The 25,445-nt window shown below is 36.9% G+C and overlaps 1 protein-coding gene across 1 annotated transcript; it reads left to right on the top strand.

Moving 5' to 3' along the window:
- Nucleotides 1–13,109: 13,109 nt before the first annotated feature.
- LOC121422566 lies at nt 13,110–19,061 on the top strand. The gene has a single exon (XM_041617712.1). It carries the CDS (start codon nt 13,110–13,112, stop codon nt 19,059–19,061), a length of 5,952 nt encoding a protein of 1,983 aa, XP_041473646.1.
- Nucleotides 19,062–25,445: the final 6,384 nt, after the last annotated feature.

Below are 25,445 nucleotides of genomic sequence, written 5' to 3'. Positions count from 1 at the left end.
AAATCAAAGTTCAGCGTATGCCGACGTTTTAGAGAAATTTTGATACGTCGGGCATACGCTGTCTAAAACGCCAAGGTGTGACACCACCTTAAGCAAGAGTACATGCAGGCAATCACGGCAGGCAATGCATCTGAGCATACGTGTATTTCACTTTACAACTTCGGATTTTAATCGGCTTCGGAAACAAAGTTTCTGCTTGTTATGTCCCAATTCATAATCTTTTATGATAAGGATGTTCTTTGAATATCATATTATTTGATGTTTAACTCTTAATCAAAACGTATACTCTGGAAATGCAAAATTTCTCGCCGTTGAAATAGAAATCCTACATACGGAGTTTTCAAATCACTTGTGTGGCACATAACCTTTGTACAGGCATAGAATAAATAAAAAGGAGAACACCGTCGATCCTCCATAATAGGGGTTATTGAGTGGTAAATCGGACAAAACGTGAGGAAACAATTAGCAATTAAGTGTCAAGTAAAGATTTTTTGTTTTCTCTTTGTATTAAAATTATCACCAAATCCTTATTACCAGGTTAATAGAGAAATTTTTCTCCCAAATTTTTCCTTATTTTTTTAAACTTTTTTTTATACCGTCTCCCAAGCGCCACTCGGCAAGGCTCGGTGCGCCAAAAGTGGCGCGCGCGCCACCATTTGAGAATCCCTGCACTAGGGTTTATCCTGATAAAATATTGTTGGAATATTCATTAACTTTTAATGAAACGTTTTTGTGTAAACGCAATACCGTACATAAGCCCCGCGCGTTGCTTTCTCGGTAATCTTTAATTCAATGAGTGTTGTAATTTACGAACTACTGGAACAGGCAATGATTAGTAAATCTTTTTTGACTGCATATTTCGTTCATTATTAATTATGTATTTAAATTTTGTATGCATTGCATCTCCAGATGTACTATGCATTGACGCAGTTTTTTCATAACATATACGGATAGTACCTCGTAAAACGTAAGGCTCTGTCATAATTTTGAGAATTCTGTTTATTTTGTATAATTATGCAGAATAACATGTGAGTAGCATTTCCATACCTACATGTATTTAAACATTGTGTTAGGTATATCATTGCGTTTTTATCATTTTTTAAAGCAGTAGAGAAGTAAAAAATATCTTCTTCAAGCTATGTTTGTATAAGAGATATATACTGTCATTTTTGGTTGATGTGAAATACATCACCGACATACTTATACACACCATTGATATGTAGAACAAAAATTATCTCGTTTTGCTGCGGTATGGAAGCATATTCTTTTCATCAGAATTAATCTTTAGGAAGTCTTCAGAGAAATAACTTTCAGGGGCTGTAATGGCCGCACGATGGTCGTGATTAGAGGGCAAATTTCAATTGGTTTTCTATGGGCTCGTCCACGGCTTGTTTATCATTACGATGACAGATCTATTCAGTATACTTCAGCGCAGTAATAAAGACCAGGAGCGGTGCCAGTGTTATCTTTTTAGGGGGGGCGGGGGGGGGGGAATACGACCTCAATTTGACGTCATTTTTCCTCAACGGGTGTGATATAGAATTAATCGACTAAAACCTTCCCATCTAAAAAGTTCCTTTTTTCATATCTTCCCTTTTTGTTCATGCATTATTCCTTGTTTGTTAGCTATATCGTAGCCCATCGCACCCCCCTCTATGTAAGGCCGCTCCCCTGATCAGGCCAATCCCAGGTACTGTTTATAACTTCAATGTATGGTTAAATGACCCAAACATTTAACAACCTCTTTTCTGCGTGGAGCGTTGTGGCCCAGTGTATTATAGTCGTCTGACTTTGAAACAGAGGGTAGTGAGTTCGAACCACAGCCATGGTGTAATTTCCTTCAGCAAGAAATTCATCCACACTGTGCTGCACTCAACCCAGGTGAGATGAATAGGTACTTGGCAGGAATTTATTCCTTGAAATGCCACCGCGCCGTATAAGGCTGCGGGGCTAAAGCCAGGGTAATATAATATCCAAGTCCTTTGGAAGCGCAGAGGGACGGTATGACATAATTGTGATGGGCTATACAAGAACTGCGTTATCATTATTATTTTCTCCCTTCTTTTCGTTTCTTCCTCTCCTTTCCTCCTTCTTTCTCCTTGTTTCTTCACTACTTGAAAAATCATAGGCCCTTTACCCCCCCCTTTGGCGTCACATTTTCCATTTTCTTTCCCTTTTTTTTCCTTTTAATACTCCTTTTTTCATTACTTGAAAGGATGGGAGGTCCCCTGTCCCCACCGCCTAAATCTGCCCCCCCCCCCCGATCAGCCTATCTCAGGTGGTCATTTGTCTTAGTGGCATTGGTCTCAAATTGGTCAGGGTAATCACGCTGATTGCCGCGGTCCGTGAAAGAATATCAAAGGTCGCGTTTAAAATGAAGAAGAATATTTTCATGTTTCTTCTGATTGCCCCTTGTTTCTTATTTCAATATGTAAATTGTCAATTTCAAAAGATGTTGCAACATTTAGCAGAAATGTAATACAGCATAGCAAATATAGTAATATATAGAATTTATAAGGTACCGATTTATCTAGTTTCACATTACCCGGCTGTAGCTCCAGCTGCTGAAGGCGCTTGGTGCATTTAACGGTATACCCATTCACCTCACATGGGTTAAATATAGCACAATGTGGATAAATTTCTTTATGAAGGAAAACACGCCGAGGCTGAGATTCGAACCCATGCCCCTCTCATTGAAAGACGAGATTCGTAACCCCTAGATTTATCTATTTTTATTATTTATCTATTGTTATTATAGCAAATATCCGATTTTAGTGCAAAATCATTTTATTCGAGAATTCGATTTTTAGGGCCACGACCGCGACTACGCAAACAAATTTTGAACAACGCTGGCAAAGAACATTGTTCGTGTAAGAACGATTGTATAATGATTAACTTCTAAGATAAGTTATAGAATATCTTGTGCATGCAAAAACAGAAAATGAAAGATTGAAAGATCTTCCACACAGGGTGCTGCTGATACAGATTTTTTTAAAAATTCATTATTTTTATCTTTAGTGTTTCATAGGGGGGGGTTCTGCTTTTTAGAATATAAAAAAAAATCATGATCATAACAATGTAAAAATTCGTATAGTACAATATTCCGCAGCTGAAAATAATCTTCGAATAGAAAATGCAATGGCTTTTTGAATAATTTCACTACAGAAGTCGTTTTAATCGTTGTTTCAGAATTTATTATTAACAACTATTGCACATATGAAAATACATTTTGGGTAATCTACAAATAATTGATAAACATACATTATAATGCTAACATGTGATTTGTATATTAATCTAGTACATATTATCTATTAGGTGAATAATTATTTCGAATGTAAATATTTTACCATTTCTTTTATTTTCTTTGTGTTTTGTGTGACTCTTTTTTACTTGAATACCGACCATGCTGTCTGACTGCTTTTCATATTATTAGAATATATATTTTTAGATTGGTACGCAATCACCTTATTTTTATGTCGTGTTTACTTAATATTACTTAATATTGTTGTATTTAAACTGAACCATTATTTATATTTACATTGTTATGATAGTGGTGAAATAAGAGAAACCATGATACGTAAATATAGTCTACCAAACTAAATGCAAAGTGAATGAACAAGTGTTAAGTACACGGCAAAAAATCGGAATGTGGAATTTATGCAATTTGACTTAGAAGTGTTCATGTCGAAAAGCTTTAGTACGATGTCCATTTTACTGTTTTCCGAAAATGCAAAGTACTACACAAACAATTGTATTTTATGAAACAAGAACAAAATAATGATATGTAGAACAATTAAGAGCCTTCATATCTTGCCTAGAATATATATGACTAGAGACGTGCCTGAGATATTTATATAATAGTCAATGATGAAAGATTCAGGAATAAAATGAAGTATAAAGTAAGATTGTTGTCGTTCCCAAATTCATTTAAGATGTGTGTTGTGTGCTCTACATGTAAAATCTTTGTTATAAGATTTAAAACTAATCCATGTTCTGAAAGTTCCTCGTTTCCTTCATTAATTAATTGCCTACGATCTATCACAATTTTGTTGTTATATTTACATAGGAGCATGCTATAAATGTCTTTTTAGTGCAAAAAAGAGACAACGTAAGTATTTACCTTATTTTGCCTCGACCTTTTTATTCAAACACTGAAATTGCAAACCTGATATATGTTTGATCACATTGTCATGTAATGTTAGTTTTAGACTGATATACTTTTTTTCAAATGATCTAAAAAAAGAATAAAAACTTTTGGAGAATAAACATTTTTCAGATTTACTAAAATAAAATAATAAATTCCTGCTTTAATAAACAGAGAAAAAATAATATAGACACATGAATAGTGTCGTATGAGAGGAACAAGTTTCGAGAAAGAGAGAGAGAGAATATACATAATGATTGGTATTTGGTAAATTCACATGAGAATTTACATTTTCATGACCAATGTATATATTTGAAATGCAGACAGTTATGACACATAGCGCATCGAGGAAAGTCACTTGGTACATGGTGCAGAGAACATTACCGCCGGAGCAATTTTTATTTGCCAACTAAATTTGCAGTGTATTAGATTTGAGAACGGGGCATCATTTACTCAGTCGTCATGAAATGTCGGCGTCCATTGTGGGAATGATTTGGACCATGTATGGAACAAATTTCTTGAAAGCTTGTGAGATGTATGTCGAGCAGGGCTATAGACGCGAGAATGAGTGAGAAGACAACGCCGATATGTCAAGGGCAATAAATATGTGTGCCTTAATAGAGAGAGAGAGTGTGTGTGCTCGTGGTCTCCAACACGAAGCGAGAGAATTAAGGGCGTACCCAGTGATGACGGCTTGCACACCTCGATAATTGCTGGCAGAGGAATAGCCCCCCCCCCCCGCCCTCCTCCTCCGGTTCTCGCCCTTTCTTTGTCCCCCTCTCTTTATTTGAACTTGTTAATACTTCTGTTTACTCTAATAATTCTTGTACACCACTACCATCCCTTTCGCTCTTTCGTTATCTCTGACACCCTTTCTTCTTCTCTTTTGCTTAACTAATTATTACTTATGTCTACTCTCATCGTTATTGTGAACCACCACTACCAACATCATCATCATCATCACATCGTCATCATCATCACCATCATCATCATCATCATCGTCATCATTACCATCATCATCAGCAGCAGCAGCATCTTCATCACCATCGCCATCATCACCATCGTCGCAATCGTTCTTGTGTACCACCATCAACACTACCACCACCACCACCATCATCATCATCATCACCATCATCATCGCCATCGTCACCATCGTCGCAATCGTTCTTGCGTATCACCACTACCACCATCATTATCATCACCACCACCACCATCACCATCATCACTTATTTAAGGGTACATTGCACAAGGTTTATGTTACCACTTTAATAATCCCCTAAGTATTATAATATTAATTATGGATCTAAATATCTTCACTTTTTACACGTTACTGTTGACATTTAACCCATCCACCCAGATTTTGGCAAACTTTTGATACCTCATTTTTACTCTATACGCGCGTAAACATTTCCCGGTCTTAAAACAACACTTTTCACGTGCTTAAATGGTGTCCAACTTGTACTGAAAGTGCCCTCACCCCATGCTGCTGCTACTGCTCTGCTTAAATTACCGCCGCTACGTGTTCTTCTTCTACTTCAGCAACTCCAAATCTACCAATTATAAAAGACTATACTAATTTCATATTACTTGAGGAAAGAAGCACGTGTTCACTTAACTTTGAGTTAGGCCTATACCTCACATTTTGTATAATATCAGTTTATGTCATTTTGACTCAAACTACCACGAACAAGAAGATTTCTGAAAGCATTCACTCTCCTGTTTCTTTCTTTAACTAGATTTCACCGCTTGAATACAGTGTATTACATCAGTATAATTCCGGTATAATTCGCATAGAGTACATATAGCCGGAAATACCGCATATGACATCTGCCTTGAACAGAGACATGTCTGTTTAACTTAATTAGTTGGGTCCAATTCTATTAGGCTACTCCATAAAGCGAATTCTTATTCAAAGTGGAGTATGAGCTAGATGTGAGTCCTCCTATCCTTATATTCCACTCGAGTCGGTTTATCTTCGATGGCTCTTAATGGAGGATCGCTCTTCAATACAAACTTTCAGGGGCTTGAGATTGTTGGCCGACACTTGAAGGCCTAATTGTTCCTCCTCTGCCCTCATATACCATACCCGAATCTTTCTCAGCGCATACATCGAAGCTCGATTTTTTTTTTCAATTTGCCATTATACTCCATACTTGCTGCAGTAGATAAGAAGAGATAATTATGATATAATAATAATAATAATAATGATAATATAGAGTATTTATATTGCGCACATATCCACCTTGTTAGGTGCTCAAGGCGCTCCCATATTACCCGGCTAAGCTATAGACGTTCAGAGCGCACACAGCTTCTTAAGGAATTACTTCCTACCGGTACCCATTTACCTCACCTGGGTTGAGTGTAGCACATTGTGAATCAGTTTCTTGCTGAAGGAAATTACGCCATGGTTGGGATCATCATTATCAAGACACGGTTGTTCGTACATTTAATAGGTCGCTCCACGCATGCACGAACTTAAAAAAAAGCTTAATTTTGCACCTAAAATGCAACATTTGCAGCACATTTCGGAATACACCTTGCAATTCAAGTGAAAAGCCACCACCCCCCCCCCTAAAAAAAGCAGGGGAAAAACACTTTTTTGTCTGGTCTGCATCCGGGAATGCCCATTGCATTATAAAAGGTGCATATTTGCACCTTATCTAAAGGGTACAATCCTGTGTCATTTAGAGTGCAAAATGTATTTATATAGCTATTTAAATTTTAAATCAAGGTGCAAGATGATTCTTAAAGTATAGAGTTGTAGCCAAAGAGAAAACTCGCAATGTTTCTTTTTTTAGGTGCAAAAGTGAATGCCATGGTCAGTTTGAATTATACATGTATATTCTCATTATTTTTTTTTTGTATGATCATTACAAAAGTAGTTTAAAAACAAATTACATAATTATATTTTTTTTAAATCAAGCTGTCAACTATACGTTGTACCTTTTGTTTATCAATTTCTTTATTTCTAGGAATTCCCCCCTCATTTTAATTATAGTTGCACTAATTCGGTATAAGAATGGTAATTGGTACATAATCATAACCCAATCTTAATAATTTACGTTCTTGGAAAAAGTACTTTCCATGTAGGCAATGATCATCGAAGTCAACATCACGCAATAACACACTGAAATGTAATTTTGCACTAATTTCATTTCTCATGGAATAGAATCATGGAGAGAATATTCTGAGATTCAGGGCAATACATTTATGGCATAAGTCCTGGCCCTGTCTTACAAAGAGTTATGATTGATCCAATCAATTTTAACTCTACGGAAATCCATCAGTGTCATATTTCATTTCTTCAGGAAATTTGCACTTATGTCCTTTGAAAACAAAGAGAAGCATACTGAATTGTCAAATAATGTATGAATATACATCAAAACTAGAAAAATATTTCGAAGAAACATGTATTTTAGAAGTTGACGTTGCTGCATTTCCATAGTTGTGATTGATTGGATCAATCGCAACTCTTTGTAAGACGGGGCCCAGGTTTACGCTCCTAACCTTTCGAAAACGGGGCTGTATCTGCACGAATTCTCTGGAGACTTCGCAAGAATGAAGCAGTCCATTGAACTACCCGTCATCAACGCTGGTAATCAATCGGTTACCAGTTCAATAAGCAGAATTTCAATTCATCACGAAAATTGTTCTTGTCTTTCGTGATTGTTTTGGATTTCGCTGAGATGTATTTCGATTCCCTCGAGTCATATTTGCCTCCAATTATCGTACTTTATCTTCAATTTGTTTAGATGACGTTACAAGTCTTTTTGTGGATCTGATTTTTCCATTCTGAAATATTGATTTCCCTAAATATAAAACTATTATGCTTATCAAAGCTACCCGAAAGGATTATTCAAAACGGATACGATATTTTGCTAGCTTCTGCCCCATGCGCTTTTTTCAATTCAATTTCAATTAATAAAATGGATTTAATGAGTGTGGTAATATATCATATATATATATATCTTTTATTTTTCATATTCTTAACTGGATGATATAATTGAAACTGTTCTAGTAATATTAACATGCTGTTAAAAAATAAAAGTATAATAACAAAGTTTGAAAAAAAAAATAATTTTAAGAGGAAAATTTCGGTACAAATATACTTTGTTAATTCATACTTTGTATATTCATATATTCTTATTGCTTTAACATATTGACATATATAAAAAAAAAACAAGAAGCAGTATACTAGTAGATGTTTTGTTAAAATTGAAATTGAAAATACGTTATCTATGATTTCCATTTATTCCTCTTATCATCAATATGTCAGCATTGCACTACACATCGCGGTTATGAAACCGCACATCCATTCTTGTCATTTTGTGTATAGTATACAAGTAGAAACGAGACATTCTTCGGCATTTTTTCTGGATGTAGATCACTTTTCTTGCGTTCATTATTTTCATTTATCACTTTTTCCTCGATATATCGGCGCACTCATCATGCTCATGTTTCCATGGTAACTCTTCAACAAATAGCTCCGAGATCGGATTCTTACGTAAGATATGACGCTATATCTATGATAATATTATGCACATCGAGAAGCAGACAAGCGTAAAGAAAATGCATGAAAAGCATTTTAAACCACAAAAAATCTAATTTTTAGCTTAATCGAGAATGGAACGTGTTTGTTGGGGAAACACGCATAACCATGATGCTGAAGTGATAGCCAAGATAACTAAAAAGAAAAAGATATGATAATGAATGATATACATTTTTTTTGCATTAGACTAGGAACATGTAAAGATAAGATGGCGCATTAATGATTAAACATACTACATTGTCTTAGTAATGGTGATCATAATGATGGTTACAACAACGAAGGCAGCGACAGTGACGTTGATGACGGGAAACAACATACATGACATAGGATGATGTGGAAGATGATGATGACGATGACGGTGTTCGTGGTAAGGATGATGATGATGTTGATGATGGCGATAATGGTGATGATAAAGTTAATGAAGATGATGATTATTGTGGTGATGATGGTGGTGGTTAGGATGATGATGATGGTGATGAAGATGATGATGGTGGTGGTGGTGGTTAGGATGATGATGATGATGAAAATGGTGATGATGATGATGACGATGATGATGGTGGTGGTTATAATGATGATGATGGTGATGATGATGATGAAAATGGTGATGATGATGATGGGTGATGGTGACGATAATGGTGATGATAAAGTTAATAAGGATGATGATGATGGTGGTGGTGATGATGATGATGGTGGTGATGATGATGATGGTGATGATGATGATGATGATGGTGATGATGATGATGGTGATGATGATGGTGGTGATGATGATGGTGGTGGTGGTGATCATGCGTGTCGATCACGGGGGGATGGGGGATATATGCCCCCCAATATTTCAAGTGGGGGGATGGCCTGTATTATCATCCCCCCAATAATTTAGGGTAGAAAATTATAATAATGATGATGAAAAAATGAAAAGTTTGATCATGATGATTATAGTGATGATTATAGTATGCCATCAATCGGTTTATTTCGCTCGCAATTTGTGTATATTGTTATTAAATATAAACATTCTTTTTCAGGACTATTAAACAGATGGGTGGAGGTTCAAGATGAAAAAGAATGAAGTGTTTAGTACATGATATTTTTAACACATGACATAAAAGGACCCCAACGAAAAACAAGTTTTGTTGATAGGGTGTTCCATCCCACCAGTGGTGAATAAAGTAATTTTTAATAAATCAATTAATTCAAAAGGGTGGAAAAATAAACGGGAGTAAAAGGGTGGCAAGATAAATCGTCTAAGGAATAACAGTAAGCCCGGTGGCGCACGAGAAGCCACACAGTTTTTAATTTGTGCTAGTCTTAATTGGTCCGAATCTGCATTTTATCATCATGCATAAAGAAGAAAAAAGATATTGCCTGTCTGGTTAGATTTAAGAGAGAAATTGTATACACAGAGGCGTCGATCCTGGGGGGGGGGGGGCAGGGGGGCGATCGCCCCACCAATGAAAATTTTTGGGGCAAACATATCGTTCCCCCCAATAATATCGCATGTGCAACTAAAAAATAAAATAAGATTGTAATGCTACACTGAAATCAGCAAGCGAGATTGAGATACCAACTTGATTTTAATTTAAAATCGTGCTTTTCAGATTGGAATATAAAAATTTTCAGATCGCGCTTCGCGCTCGCATCATTTCTGTACCAAAAACCCATACTTTTCATGATTAAATAGGTGAATAGAATGTCCCGTTTTCAGTTCTAAACCTCAAAAGAACTCCCATTTCGATTTGATATTATCTTATGTTGGATATGTATCTTGTTCTTTATTAAACGTCCATTAAACTGTCTTTTTTCCAGATCGAAATATCAAAATTTTCAGCTCGCGCTTTGCGCTCAAATCTATTGTTCTTCTAGATACCCATCTTAATCATTGATACCAAAAATGCTTAGAATATCACGCTTTCAGAATATAATTAAATTTCAGCTCGTGCTTCGCGCTCGCATTGTTAGTGAGGGTGAGATCTGTGTTGCCCCCCCCCCCCCAATTCTGAAAAATGGATCGACGTCACTGTGTATACATCATGCTCAATAAACAGATCACTATGTACATGGTCCAGACAATTTTGGTCATTTATTTCTTTCGTATGAGTTTAGAATAGGATTACTTGTAACACAAATTGAATTTTCCAAAAAAAAATTGTAAGTACGGTACACTACAAGAATGAAGGAATTTCCAAGAACACCATGCATATCAACCACTCCCAAATGTCCTAACTTGTGATTTAGTGGGGGTAATGTTGAAAGATCCCCATCCACAATAACATATGTGTCAATCATCCCCCCCCCCAACCAAGAATACCGATCGACACCCATGGTGATGATGATGAAAATGGTGATGATGATGACGATGATGATGGTGGTGATGATCATGATGATGATGGTGATTGCGTTAATAATGATGATATTAGATGGTGATAATTTTGATAATTATACAATGATACTAGCATGTGATTTATGTATGCATATTTTTTAAGGTTTTATTCATAGATCTATATAAGGATAAACAAAACTTGAATTTCCTTGTAGTTGTTACCGTTTTAGCTCCTTTTTCACTCACGACTATATATATATATATATATATATATATATATATATATATATATATATATATATATATATATATATATATATATATATATATATTGCACACAGCTGACTAGTGATCTAGTCATTTTGACTAGATGACATTTCGAATGTATATGCACTGATGATTATTGATGACTGTGGCTGCCCCCAATCTCATGTTGGCAGCTTCCCGCGCCCCTTGTGGATGCGCGTTTTTTACTTTATTGTCTACGCGCTGCGCTAATTAGTTTTAAGTCTCTTTACCAGTGATTCTTCCGATAATTAAAGATAATTCTTTGTTTTCACATTATTTAAATTGTTAATCGAACGAATTGGATCATAATTCTTGTGTATAATAGTAGTTTATATTTTCCAACACTTTCTAGGTCTAACTTGCCAATTCAGTGTAATTATAAAACATATTTTTCTTGATTATATTTTTATGATATCAATGCGCGCAAAGTGCCATGACAACCCAAAATAACTATTTTCTTGATTTTGTCACTTTGCTGTTATTTGACCTATAGAAGGAGACCTTTGTTTACGGCTCCTCTGCAAAATCTGTTTTAACATTACTGCCATGCAAACGTTATTTATGTCCAGCCAACGAGGTGAGTTGGATCGAAAGAAGTTTTATTCATGATATTGTTGATATAAATTATTAATCAATTCTTTATTTTCATGTAATATTATTCTAACGATTGTGGAATATTATGGATATTTATGTTTCGGAACTTGGTTGATATTGATGTGCTTTTGTTTAAATTACGTAATTGTACTTGAAACTTAGTGACATGACATTTGGTTATGAATGATGAGAATTAGTTAAGAATTATTGTATGAAATGTTATATGATCGTATATGTCTTGTTTGGAATGTCATAGTTGAGGAAATTTCACTAAAAGAGTAATTCAATAAGACTTGATTAATATATGTTTAATTGGAAAAGATATATTATTGCAATGTTATGAAATATGAAATTAATTGTTTTAATTGTTCAATGTTTGTTACAGTTTCACGGCACTGTTTGGAAATAAACTTTCAACATCCGTCTAAACGTTGGATCTTTTGACTTTGTGTAAATAACTTGGTGGCAGTTACAGTGAAACTCGATGGACATTGAATCCTGTCCAACAAGTACCGGTATGCTTAGATGATCGTGTAGATGTATCAAGCTTAGCCATTCGATGTCAACCAGTGCATTCGGTCCCTTCAAGCCATCGGTTAAGGCGCATCGCGGGATATTCGGCAACTGAGTGACGGCTTCAAAACCTTGGAAACACATCTAGATCTACAACGCAACCCAGAACTTTAAAGATGTCAAAGAACCAATGAACGAGAACTAGAACTATAGGCTTAGAATTATAACAATTAATTGAAGTAGACATACAACGAACTGAAGCAAGAGTTACAACCGGACTAATTTTATTTTATTGCATCTACATGTAAGTCGATCGTATCATGATTCGTCTTCAGTAAGTCATACCATTTTATTTATTTCTTTTCATCAGTTTGCAAATGATTGATATAATTCATATATCTCATTATATTTTCTAAATTCATATTTCGGTCTTTGAGATATTTTGCCGAGAAATTATTTGAATGTATCTTCTCAATTTTGAAGTTTGATGGAGTATCTGTTACTTGCAATTTAACTCCAGATTATTTTGCGGAAGCTAAATTTCAATCTTTGCTATATGATTCAACAATTTCCATTTCTATGTTGAGAAGTCAGATGTAACTATATATTGTCCATTTGGAATTTCTATGCTTTTTTTATGAAGAATATATACAATATATGTTGTGATTCAGCAAGTTGATTATTGAATTAATGCCCTCATCGGTAGCATGGATATTCATGTAGACATAGATAGCATGTCTGTAGAGAATATGCGCCGTTCTGCTCGCATAAAGAAACTAACAGAAAAAGCAATCATGCAAAAGAAAGATGATGAGTTGCAGGGCAAATTTTATTCAGAACACCTTGACCTGCTAACAACCCTAAAGGACACTGATAGATTGCTCTCTTCAGTCCCCATCAACGAAAATGAACTTTCTCTGCGGAAATCTGATATTTCTGCAAGATTCGATTCTCTGCAAAAAGTTGCAAGTGAACTTGAAGAAATTCAAGGCGGTGTGAATGAGGACATAGCCAAGCATTTAGATGAGCTTTCCCCAATTATTGTAGACACAATTTCAAAAATTGTGGTTGCCGTTTCTGAATCACGACGGGAAACATTCATTGAAGCACCCTCTGTTTCAAAGAAGTCTGCTGCGTCTAAGATGTCGAAAATGTCTACAATTTCTTCAAAAAGGGCAGTTGTAGTAGCTGAAGCGGCAGCATTGCAAGAGAAACTTGCTGCTCACAAGCGCCAGAATGAATGCCAGATGGTGTTAGAACGCCTCGAGATGGAAGAAGATGCTCGAAGGAAAGAAGCATCACTCAAGATAGAACAGCTACGAAGAAAACTAGAAGAGGAACGCCTAGAAGGTGAACTAAAGGCACAGGAGGCAATGATAAGAGTGTATGACGAAGTAGAAGATGATGGTGCGTCAACAGATACGATGAGATCGACAAAACAATTGATTAAATCCCCTAATCAAGATGACAAAAGGGTTAAGTCGCAAAAACATGACGCCTCCATCGATCCTCCTCTCACAAAGAGCAAGGCCTTAAATCCTGATTCACCTGTCTTCCAGCCATCTCATTCTTCAAGCGAGGCCCAACAGAATGAAAGTCTAGCAGAAGTTCTCACTCGAACGATGACACTTAGTCGGTTACCAATTCCTGAGCCTCCAGTATTTATGGGTGATCCTCTCCAATATCCTGACTGGCTATCAGCTTTCACAACTTTAATTGAATGTCGTGGAATTCCCTCTGGTGAAAGGATACACTACCTCAGAAAGTACATTGGAGGATCGGCAAGAGAGGCTGTCAGCGGCTTCTTTTTGCTGAGGTCTGAGAAAGCATATGAACAAGCCAGAGAAATACTTGAGAAGCGTTTCGGCAACCCCTTCACCATTTCAGAAGCCTTTCGATCCAAACTTGACTCATGGCCGAGGATCGGCAATAGGGATTCCAAAGGCCTTCAGAAACTTTCAGATTTCTTGCAACAATGTCTTCAAGCATCATCAGAAATCAAAGACTTGGAAATCTTGAATGACATTCGGGAGATGAGCAGAATTTGCATGAAACTTCCGGATTGGATTGTACACAGATGGAATCGCACGGTAGCGAAAGTCAAGAAAGACAATGGCAGGTATCCATCATTCAGAGAATTTGTCTCATTTCTATCAGAAGAAACTGATATTGCCAATGATCCGTATGTTACATATGACACAGTAAAGGCAGGAAAAGACAAGAATCATAACGATGCTTTCCAGATACAGGAAGAAAGCAAGAATCCTACATCTCGTCAACAAAGGACAACCTTCTCTGTAGCCAGCAAGACAAGCACTACCCAGAAGACATGTGTCCTCTGCAAACGGCAGAATCATGGGTTGAATGAGTGCTGGGACTTCAATCAGAAAACTTTGGAGCAAAGGAGAGATTTAGTGAAGAAAGAAGGTCTTTGCTTCGGATGTCTCTCCAAAGGTCATATGTCAAAGCAGTGTCAAAAGAGGGCTGAGTGCAAGAAGTGCAACAAGCGCCACCCAACAAGTCTACACAATGAGACACTAAATCAGCTGTCTACGGAAAGAAAACATGATCAAAGTGAGGCACAGTCTACTCAGACCAAAGAAGTTACCAAGGAGAAAGAAGCTTCTTGCAACAGAGTCAGGTCAGATGTAGATGTTTCTCTCACATCGATGGTGCTGCCTGTTTACCTATCTAGTTTGGATGACCCTCAGAACGAGATACTAGTATATGCCTTACTAGATACGATGTCGGATACAACATTTATCACAGATAGTATTGGAAATGACCTTCACGTGTCCTCTGAAACTGCGATGTTAAGTTTGACTACAATGACAGATTCCAAGACAATTCCATGTAGGAAATTCAAGAATCTTGTCGTTCGAGGTTTTAAGTCAGCAGTAAAGATACCTCTTCCTGCTGCATACTCCAGGGACTCCATCCCTCTTGATGAAGCTCATATCCCCACAGAAGAGACAGCCAACAAGTGGACTCACTTAAACAATATCTCGAACCAGCTCGCACCAAAGCAAGATTGCCCCATAGGTCTGCTCATTGGATACAATTGTGCCCGTGCTCTTGCACCAAAGAATTGCATTCTTGGAAAGAATGATGAGCCATTTGCAGTAGAGACGGAGTTGGGATGGAGCATCGTCGGTGGTTCTCAGAACGACTCCACAGAGAGCTTTGACACGATTGGGCAGACATATCGTACTGTCAATGTGAAGGTAGCAGATCCTAGTCTGACAGACAGTCAGTCTAATGTGAAGTACATTTACAAGACACAGTTAAAGGAAGTTACTGCTGGAGACTTCCTTCAGATGATGGAAAGAGACTTTCATGAATTAGACAGAAAGGAAACGATGTCTCAGGAAGACAAGAAATTTCTAAAGATCATCAAAGATGGAATCCACCAAAGGGATGATGGGTATTATGAAATGCCCTTACCTTTCAAGAAGGGTGAACCTGATCTGCCTGACAATCGGAAAGCTGCTATGAGCCGACTTCACGGATTGAAAAATCAGTTCCTGAAGAGACCAAAGTACCATGAACACTACATGACTTTCATGAATGAGATTCTTAAGCGAGGTGATGCTGAGAAGATTCCCACAGATGAAGTGTCTACTTCAAGCAGTTGGTATATACCACATCATGGTGTATATCACCCTAAAAAGCCGAACAAAGTCAGGGTCGTATTCGACTGTAGTGCTCGATACCAAGGAACCTGTCTGAATGATCATCTTCTACAAGGGCCCGACCTGATCAATCCCCTTATCGGAGTTCTGTGTAGATTTCGCCAAGCACCTATAGCCTTCACTTGCGACGTAGAAAAGATGTATCACCAGTTCCGTGTGACGAAGGAACATCAAGACTATCTCCGTTTCCTGTGGTGGGAGGATGGGGATCTCTCTAAGCCCCCAGTGGATTATCGAATGAAGGTCCATCTCTTTGGAGCCACTTCTTCTCCGGGATGTGCAAACTTCGGGCTGAAGCAAATAGCAGAAGACCACAAAGTCCTTGGTGTAGAAGCTGCAGAATTCTTGAAGAGGAATTTCTACGTCGATGATGGCCTAAAATGTGTATCCTCTGAAGAAGATGCCATTGACCTTATCAAGAAGGCAGTGTCTATGTGTGCCAAAGGTAACCTGCGTCTTCATAAGTTTGTCTGCAACAATCAACGAGTGACAAGCAGTATCCCCGAATCGGAACGAACTGTTGTTGCAAAGACTAGTCTGGAACTCGGTCAACAAGGCTCCACATCAATTGAAAGAGCACTTGGGATACAATGGTGCATCAACTCAGATGAATTCTGTTTCAGACTAACCCTCAAAGATCATCCCCTGACAAGACACGGGATTCTTGCCACCGTTGCTTCCATTTACAACCCACTCGGTTTGATTGCACCTGTGGTTCTTGTTGGAAGACAGATTGTCCAGGAAATGTGTAGACAAAAGATGGACTGGGACCATCCTGTTCCTGAAGATCTCCGTCCACAATGGGAAAAGTGGAGACTTGAGATTCTGAAACTTCCCAAAGTTACCATCCCTCGTTGCTTCGAACCACAAGACTTTGGGACACCTCAGGAAGTGCAGCTCCACCACTTTTCAGACGCCTCCTTATCAGGATATGGTCAGTGCTCCTACGTGCGTCTAAAGGATGAAAATGGCAAGGTCCACTGCTCCTTAGCCATGGCAAAGGCAAGAGTGACTCCTCTAAAGCCAACAACAATCCCAAGGTTAGAACTCCAGGCAGCTACCTGCTCCATAAGAATTGCTAGTATCCTAAATGATGAACTTGACTACGATTCTCTCACGCACCACTTCTGGACAGACTCAAAAGTTGTTCTTGGCTACATATACAACGAGACTAGGCGCTTCCATATGTATGTTGCCAATCGTGTTGAACGCATACTTCAGACTTCATGCCCAGAACAATGGAATTATGTATCCAGTGCTGAGAATCCTGCTGATCATGCTTCTCGAGGATTGACGACAGAAGAAATGCTATCATCCAACTGGCTTACAGGACCTACCTTTCTTTGGAAGAGTGAGATTCCTACACAAGATGTCGATGTTGAGGTTTCTCCTGACGATGTTGAAGTGAAATCAGCAGCTACTGTTCATGTTACACAGGTAGAGAACTTCACATCTTTCGAAGATAGATTGACTCGATTCTCCAGTCTTCATAATGCAGTGTCAGCAGTTGCAGTGATAGTAAAGTGCTGCTACAGAAAGAAGGACCTGAGCATTGATGAAGTAGAAGCAAGACGAATAGCGGAAAGGAATATTATCCGTGCAATTCAGAAAGAAGCATTTCGTGAAGAAAGGAAGCAAATCAAGTCAGATCCCTCAGTCGGTTCAAAGTCCAACTCATTGAAGCAGCTTGACCCTTTCCTTGATAATGACAATCTTCTACGGGTGGGAGGTCGGTTAAAAAAGGCCGAGATGATGTATGGTGCAAAACATCCTATCATCCTACCAAAGCGAAGCCATCTATCCAACCTCGTTGCCTTGCACTATCATCAAAGAACTGCACATCAAGGAAGAAATCTGACCATCAATGCCATTCGTTCCAGTGGATATTGGATCATTGGTTGCAGGAGTATTGTCTCATCTCTAATCAGCAAGTGTGTAATCTGTATCAAATCCCGAGGCAAGCCAAGAGGACAAAAGATGGCCGATCTACCTCAGGATAGAGTAGAGCCTTCTCCTCCTTTCACCTACTGTGGACTTGACTGTTTTGGTCCCTTTACTATCAAGGAAGGAAGAAAGGAGATAAAGCGATATGGGCTCATTCTTACCTGTATGGCTATGAGGGCCGTACATATCGAAATGCTAGACGATCTGTCCACCGATGCATTTCTCAATGGACTAAGATGTTTCATTGCTATCCGGGGAAATGTTCGCCTCATTCGTTGTGATCAAGGATCTAACTTCATTGGAGCCAAGCATGAATTGAAAAAAGGCTTCCGTGAATTAGATGGAGATCGCGTTGCCACTCAATTACTGAAACTTGACTGCAAATTCAAGATGAACCCTCCTTCTTCAAGTCACATGGGAGGAATCTGGGAACGACAAATCAGGAATGTCAGAAATGTTCTCGATGGAATATTAGAACAGTCAGGAACTCAACTAAATACATCCTCTCTTCGAACGTTCCTGTACGAAGCTATGGCTATCATCAATAGCAGGCCATTGACAGTTGAAGATCTGGAATGTGCGGATGGTCCACTCCCCTTGACTCCGAATCATGTCTTGACCATGAAGTCAGGTATTGTGATGCCCCCACCAGGAAAATTTGAGAGAGAAGACCTCTATCTCTCAAAAAGATGGAGACGTGTGCAATACTTAACAGATCTCTTTTGGATTCGTTGGAAGAAAGAGTATCTTCACACCCTCCAAACCAGGAAGACCTGGCCAAAACAACAGCGAAACTTCGAGGTAAATGACATAGTCATGCTACAAGACGATGGTCTTTGTAGAACACACTGGAGTATAGCCAAGGTTGTTCAGACTTTCGTAAGCGATGATGGCTTTGTTCGTCGAGTTAAACTTCTCAAGGCAACTCCGGACTTAGACAAGAATGGAAAACCTCTCCAAAAGAGAACTGTGCTTGAAAGACCTGTCCACAAGCTGATCTCCTTAGTCCCTAACTCCGACTAAGTTTACCCCTTTGACTCTTTCACTGATATCATTTTGTCTTATGGTTGTTATATATATATATATATATATATTTACATATAGACAACCCTTTTTATTTGCCTATCTTTGAGTGACTTGTGTAAGAGATTTCTTACCTGATATTTATGGTGATTATATTTTTTGCTATTGATTGTACTTTAATGTGTTTTATTCACATTCTGGATATTATGTGTGTATCTATACATATATATAATATTCAAAACAAAAAACAACGAAAAAAAATCAAAGAAGATTTTTGGGTGGGAGTGTGGCTGCCCCCAATCTCATGTTGGCAGCTTCCCGCGCCCCTTGTGGATGCGCGTTTTTTACTTTATTGTCTACGCGCTGCGCTAATTAGTTTTAAGTCTCTTTACCAGTGATTCTTCCGATAATTAAAGATAATTCTTTGTTTTCACATTATTTAAATTGTTAATCGAACGAATTGGATCATAATTCTTGTGTATAATAGTAGTTTATATTTTCCAACACTTTCTAGGTCTAACTTGCCAATTCAGTGTAATTATAAAACATATTTTTCTTGATTATATTTTTATGATATCAATGCGCGCAAAGTGCCATGACAACCCAAAATAACTATTTTCTTGATTTTGTCACTTTGCTGTTATTTGACCTATAGAAGGAGACCTTTGTTTACGGCTCCTCTGCAAAATCTGTTTTAACATTACTGCCATGCAAACGTTATTTATGTCCAGCCAACGAGGTGAGTTGGATCGAAAGAAGTTTTATTCATGATATTGTTGATATAAATTATTAATCAATTCTTTATTTTCATGTAATATTATTCTAACGATTGTGGAATATTATGGATATTTATGTTTCGGAACTTGGTTGATATTGATGTGCTTTTGTTTAAATTACGTAATTGTACTTGAAACTTAGTGACATGACATTTGGTTATGAATGATGAGAATTAGTTAAGAATTATTGTATGAAATGTTATATGATCGTATATGTCTTGTTTGGAATGTCATAGTTGAGGAAATTTCACTAAAAGAGTAATTCAATAAGACTTGATTAATATATGTTTAATTGGAAAAGATATATTATTGCAATGTTATGAAATATGAAATTAATTGTTTTAATTGTTCAATGTTTGTTACAGTTTCACGGCACTGTTTGGAAATAAACTTTCAACATCCGTCTAAACGTTGGATCTTTTGACTTTGTGTAAATAACTTGGTGGCAGTTACAATGACAAGGTTTGTCTTGGAAACATTTATCTCGTGCATGTAGGCCTATATAATTATATTCCGTGGTCTCGCTTTGAAGATATATATCACATTCACATGTATGTCACATGCATGATAGAACAATATCAAACGACAGCGATCCTATATATATCACGCTTCAAAGAGTGAAAAGACAGCTTGTATTCAGTCGTGAAAAAACCAAACTTGATTTAAAAGAAACCGGTTGCCATGGTAATATGATGTTGAACGCGTGGTTGCCTTCCGCTTCCTATATACGCGTAAGTAGTGAAGAATAGAACTTTGTATTTCGTGCTTTAAATCATAGCGTGCTTCACTGCATTCGTAGCCGCCAAGCTTTTTATCATGTTTATTGGGTTTGAAATTTCCCTTTTTCAATCTTGAATATTTTAATTCGATAATTCATCATTTGTACTTTTAGCTTGTAAACGGTATGACAGTTACCTTCGCCTATTATTTTACTCTGTCTTATTGTTGTAATGTCTCCATCGAACGAAAATGCACTTTGAAGAAACTTCTGTTAATGATATCGTTGGGAAAGTTTTGAAAAGTCAAACAACGCAGGCAGCCGCCAAGGCATTTTGGTACTTTTTGTCTCCTTTAAACAAAACACATGTTTGATCTATAGCCCTCTTTATAATCTTTCACCGTATCACTCGCTTCCCCCTGGTTTTGACTGAATCCGATGACCGGGGTAATATCTGTAAAGCGCTTAGACACGTCGTTCCGATGTATTAAGCGCTATATAAAAGCGGATTATTTTCTCGAAACACAATGAATAAAACCGACGCCCCCATCCCCGGGCACCGCCCCTTCTTTAAAATTTACATTCCAAATTAAAATTGGATCTAATATGCTTTTAATACCAAATTCGTCTTTTGGAGTATACTTGTCCAAAATCTCTATCATTCTTTCCTCTTGATTATTCACCCTCTTCGTCACTGATATTTTTCAACCATTGTTTCCGTGTTAAACTGCCTCGAATAAAATTGCGTGTCTTGGTAATGTGGTATAATGTTGGTTTACCGAAAGCATACAACAATACGCCGTGATCGGAGCAATAATTTCCTGGTTTAGACAAGCACGAACACACGTCAAACTCACACACAAATATATAGCCGATCTCAATCTTTAAGGAGTCGACTGCTCTGTATGAAATGAAAATCTGATCCTATTAATGATTTATGTAAACACGTATGCCAATCAGTCTGAAAGCTATGTACATGTAGTCAGCAAATCATAGACAATATAAGCGAGCGTAATAAGATAGGAGAATTAAAGCACCACGCACAAAACAAGTCCTTATCCGAATGTTTATTATCTCCCTCCCTCGATCCCTACCCTTCCTCTCGCTCGATTCATATCTCTTTGTCGACTTTTATGAAAATTAATTACTTCACTCCAAGGAAGCAGAAAAAAGTATAGCGGTGATATAGCGAAGACGGTATTTTTTTAAAATGAAGATTTCTTCCCGCTGTAATTTCATTTCAACGATTTCACTCGCGAATGAACCACGATGAGAGAAAACACATTTAGCAAATTTCACGGGGGAACTATATTTGCATCATTAAATATGAAATATGGATATAAAAAAAACATCGAAAAGAGCATATCAAGGTCAGGCTTGGGCAAAGGACAACAAAACCTACTTTTTTCTTATCCTAGTCAAGAAAGAGGATATATACATTACAGGAATAAACGTATTTTCTGGGGATTTATTTAATGTTTCTGACATTTTACTCTAAGATTACACGATGGTATGTACTAGTGAGTGCAGCCAACGCCACTGATTTCAGCGGAACAGCCAATACAGAGACTGAAGCTTAATTTTGCAATGGTCTCGCCTACATGCAAATCATCTGATCTATAGTCATGAAACTTCATTTTATTTCCACGATTATAAGCTTTATCATCTTCTTCACCATCCATTTCGATCCGTGGCATCATCATTAGCACCATCAAAGACGGTGCTGATCGGGAGGGGGGGGCAGGGGGCCACTGCTCCCCACGACTTTTTAAGTAGAAGAGGAAATGGGAAGGACGGTTAAAAGAGAAAAAGTGCAGAATAAAGTATAAAACAATGGATATAAACGACCATAAATCAGATGAATAGTGCTATGATTTTCGGAGATATTCTGATTCGTCTCCCGTTTTCTCTATCTGCCTACGTACCCCCTCTCAATATCTAATATTAGAACAATAAGTTTCACGTTTATTTTATTGATTTCAAATCTAAACATAAAGAATTGCAAAAGATAATTAACAATTTTTACAAATTATCAAACAAAAGTTACCTTGATAAATGAACATTTTAACAGTTACTAATTAAACAAAACAAGAAAAAACAAGATTAAAACATGAACACCAACACATTACGAACGTGTCACAAATTAATAGAGGAAAAAGTAAATCCTGCTTCGAACACGGAACGTTGGTTTTCTGTAATATGCTCATGCTTGTTTACTCGCAGTACATGAATAATATCCTAAATTTACTGTGACCCGCTGAGGGATTTTCCCCATTGTAGTTTAGGTGATGCAACCAATTTATTTGACCATATCCCTTCATTAACATTTGAGAACTATGTAGTATGTAGGTTGAGGATTGAAGCGTGGTAAATTTCTATTTTTTTTAATCTTGTTTGGTGAATCCACCCCCTTACGAATCCGAATCATTACTCGGGTATAATCAATGTGCCCCGGCAATGTGCTTACCAAGACCTGCCAACCTCCTACAACCCCCCCCCCCCCAAAAAAAAAAAAAAAATCTCATAAGGGAAAAAAAGCATTTTTTTTTACAAAAAAAGAGTACTTTTAAAAATTTGTCTCAACTTAAAATTCGCCAGACTGTTGTACAATGAGATCGGTGAAAAAAACGTGTGAAATGACTCTACTTGAAAACTTGATAATTCACCCGTTTAAACATATGCTCGTAGGCAAGAACTTACTTGTTCTTTTCATGCAGCAAGTTACTGGCCCGACAATGATTTTTACAGGCCTGGGAGTCTGGACCGTCGGACCTGTGCTAGTGTCACAGGCTGTGTATAATACATACTCCATGATCAGAAATCTAAAAAAAAAAAGAGTAACAAATCATACAAAAAAGTATTGGTGTATTTAGAGTAAAATAGAGGAAAAAACACTCCAAAAAGGGAACGGTTGGCATGTTTGCATAACCTACAACAGCTGATGTGAAGGATACAACTTCAATTGGGTTTCATTAATTGAATGAACTTTGCAATTTTACAGTAAAATAATAATAAAAAATTAATAAAGATGATACCACAGTAGGAACTGGATGACCATCGTCGTCCCGTTGTACACATAATACTTCTCATATTCGCTGTACATTTTTAAATTTATTCATTAATTCATTGTATTAATTTAACGTATATATCCCATTACAATTTAGAAATTTGATTAAGAGTTTTCTTTTTCAATATGATATTAATGACAGATTTAAATGATTAATATCCGGCATTTATAGAACTCCAAATAACTTTCTATATTCATGTGTTACATATTGTATTTATATTCATTGTTATATTGCTATATTATTGATTTGTTTATTTTATATGAATGGATGTAACCTGTGTAATATCAATCGGAAGAAAATAAATGTTTACGGAATGTTTATTGAACTGAACACATTTTAAGATTGGAATGAGTCGACCATTAATTAAAATCAATTCATCCCTCTTATTTTGAATATATAAAATTCAATTATATTCGCGGTATCGGGGATGGGTTGAGGACTGAAACATTCAATATTCCTTTCTTTCCTTAGCTTGATTCTCGGGTGAACACACGTACAATCTGGGGCCGGTTTCATAAAACCCATTACAATAACAAACTTGCAATATCAGTCAAAAGCTACTGAAATCATTCATTTAATTGGCTGATAGTATACTCGCAATAGAAATTGTGCATTTGTTATTGTACAAAGTCTATATTTGAAACGGACCCAAGATGACATTCAGCTTCAATGAATACCCACATGTGCCAGTGTCTCCATATCTCTTGATTTTATCAAGTGATCAAAACTTACCAGGGACCCGTTTCATTAAGATTTACAACTGCTGTAACTTTGCCTTCATGGCAACTACCATGGTAACCTTGATTGTGATTGGCTGCTGAGCCCTGTTGCCATGGTGGTTGCCATAATGGCAAAGTTACCATTGTTGTAACTCTTTATGAAAAGGGCCCCTGGGTCCCGTAACACAAAGGTTAGCGATTAATTGGACGCTTGATTTTTACAATTGATTGTACATTGTAGTCTATGCATATGGAATCAATGGCCCCTGGGTCCCGTAACACAAAGGTTACCGATTAATTGGACGCTTGATTTTTACAATTGATTGTACATTGTAGTCTATGCATATGGAATCAATCGTAGTAAATGTTCTACGATCATTGCTAAGCTTTGTGTTACAGGCCCCAGATCATATGTGGGTGTAGTTTCTTTTTACTCTACATATACTTTAATGCATAAACCAACAACCTAATAAAACACACCTGCACATGGAATATAAAATCAGTCAGATAGAAGACTTGAATGGCAAGATGACAAAGCCAGAGAAATAACAAATGATGTTTCAAGAACACTTTTATTGACATTTCTGAAGTAATAAGCTACAAAATCTTTACATTTTAAACATTTTTTAAATGAATAATAATAAAAAAAATATACTTCAACATAAAATTGATTATATGATTTAGGATCTAATAGATGCAAAATAACATCGGATCTATAACTGTACGTACAATTTTTTTGCATCATTTTAAATATTGCTTATGTAATATATACACATGTATATATTATTCAGTCTTAAAAGTCAATCTCTTGAGATTGAAAAAGATCCAATATCAAACGTCATTGCAATTTTCCATAGTATAAATTTATTCATAGATAATGTTTTAAGCTATCATATATTAAAAAATTATTGCCTATTTAATGCTTGATTATATATCAATAAATTAATATACACTTATCATATAAGTATAAGTTATATAGTATAGGTTATTTAAGTATAAATTACATTCTGTGGCCCATATTCTGAAGTCGGGTTTAACTTAGTTAAACTCAGCTTTAAAGTTGTGGTTTAAGTATGGACAGCCAATTATTACATAAATCACTA

Source organism: Lytechinus variegatus, chromosome 10, assembly GCF_018143015.1.
Source record: "Lytechinus variegatus isolate NC3 chromosome 10, Lvar_3.0, whole genome shotgun sequence".
Lineage (NCBI taxonomy): Eukaryota > Metazoa > Echinodermata > Echinoidea > Temnopleuroida > Toxopneustidae > Lytechinus > Lytechinus variegatus.
The sequence above is the reverse complement of the archived record's forward strand: the minus strand, read 5'-3'. Positions and strand labels throughout refer to the sequence as shown.

What these genes read in the sequence shown, in the direction of transcription:
- LOC121422566 (XM_041617712.1), top strand. Translation starts at nt 13,110, where the DNA reads ATGGATATTCATGTAGACATAGATAGCATGTCTGTAGAGAATATGCGC.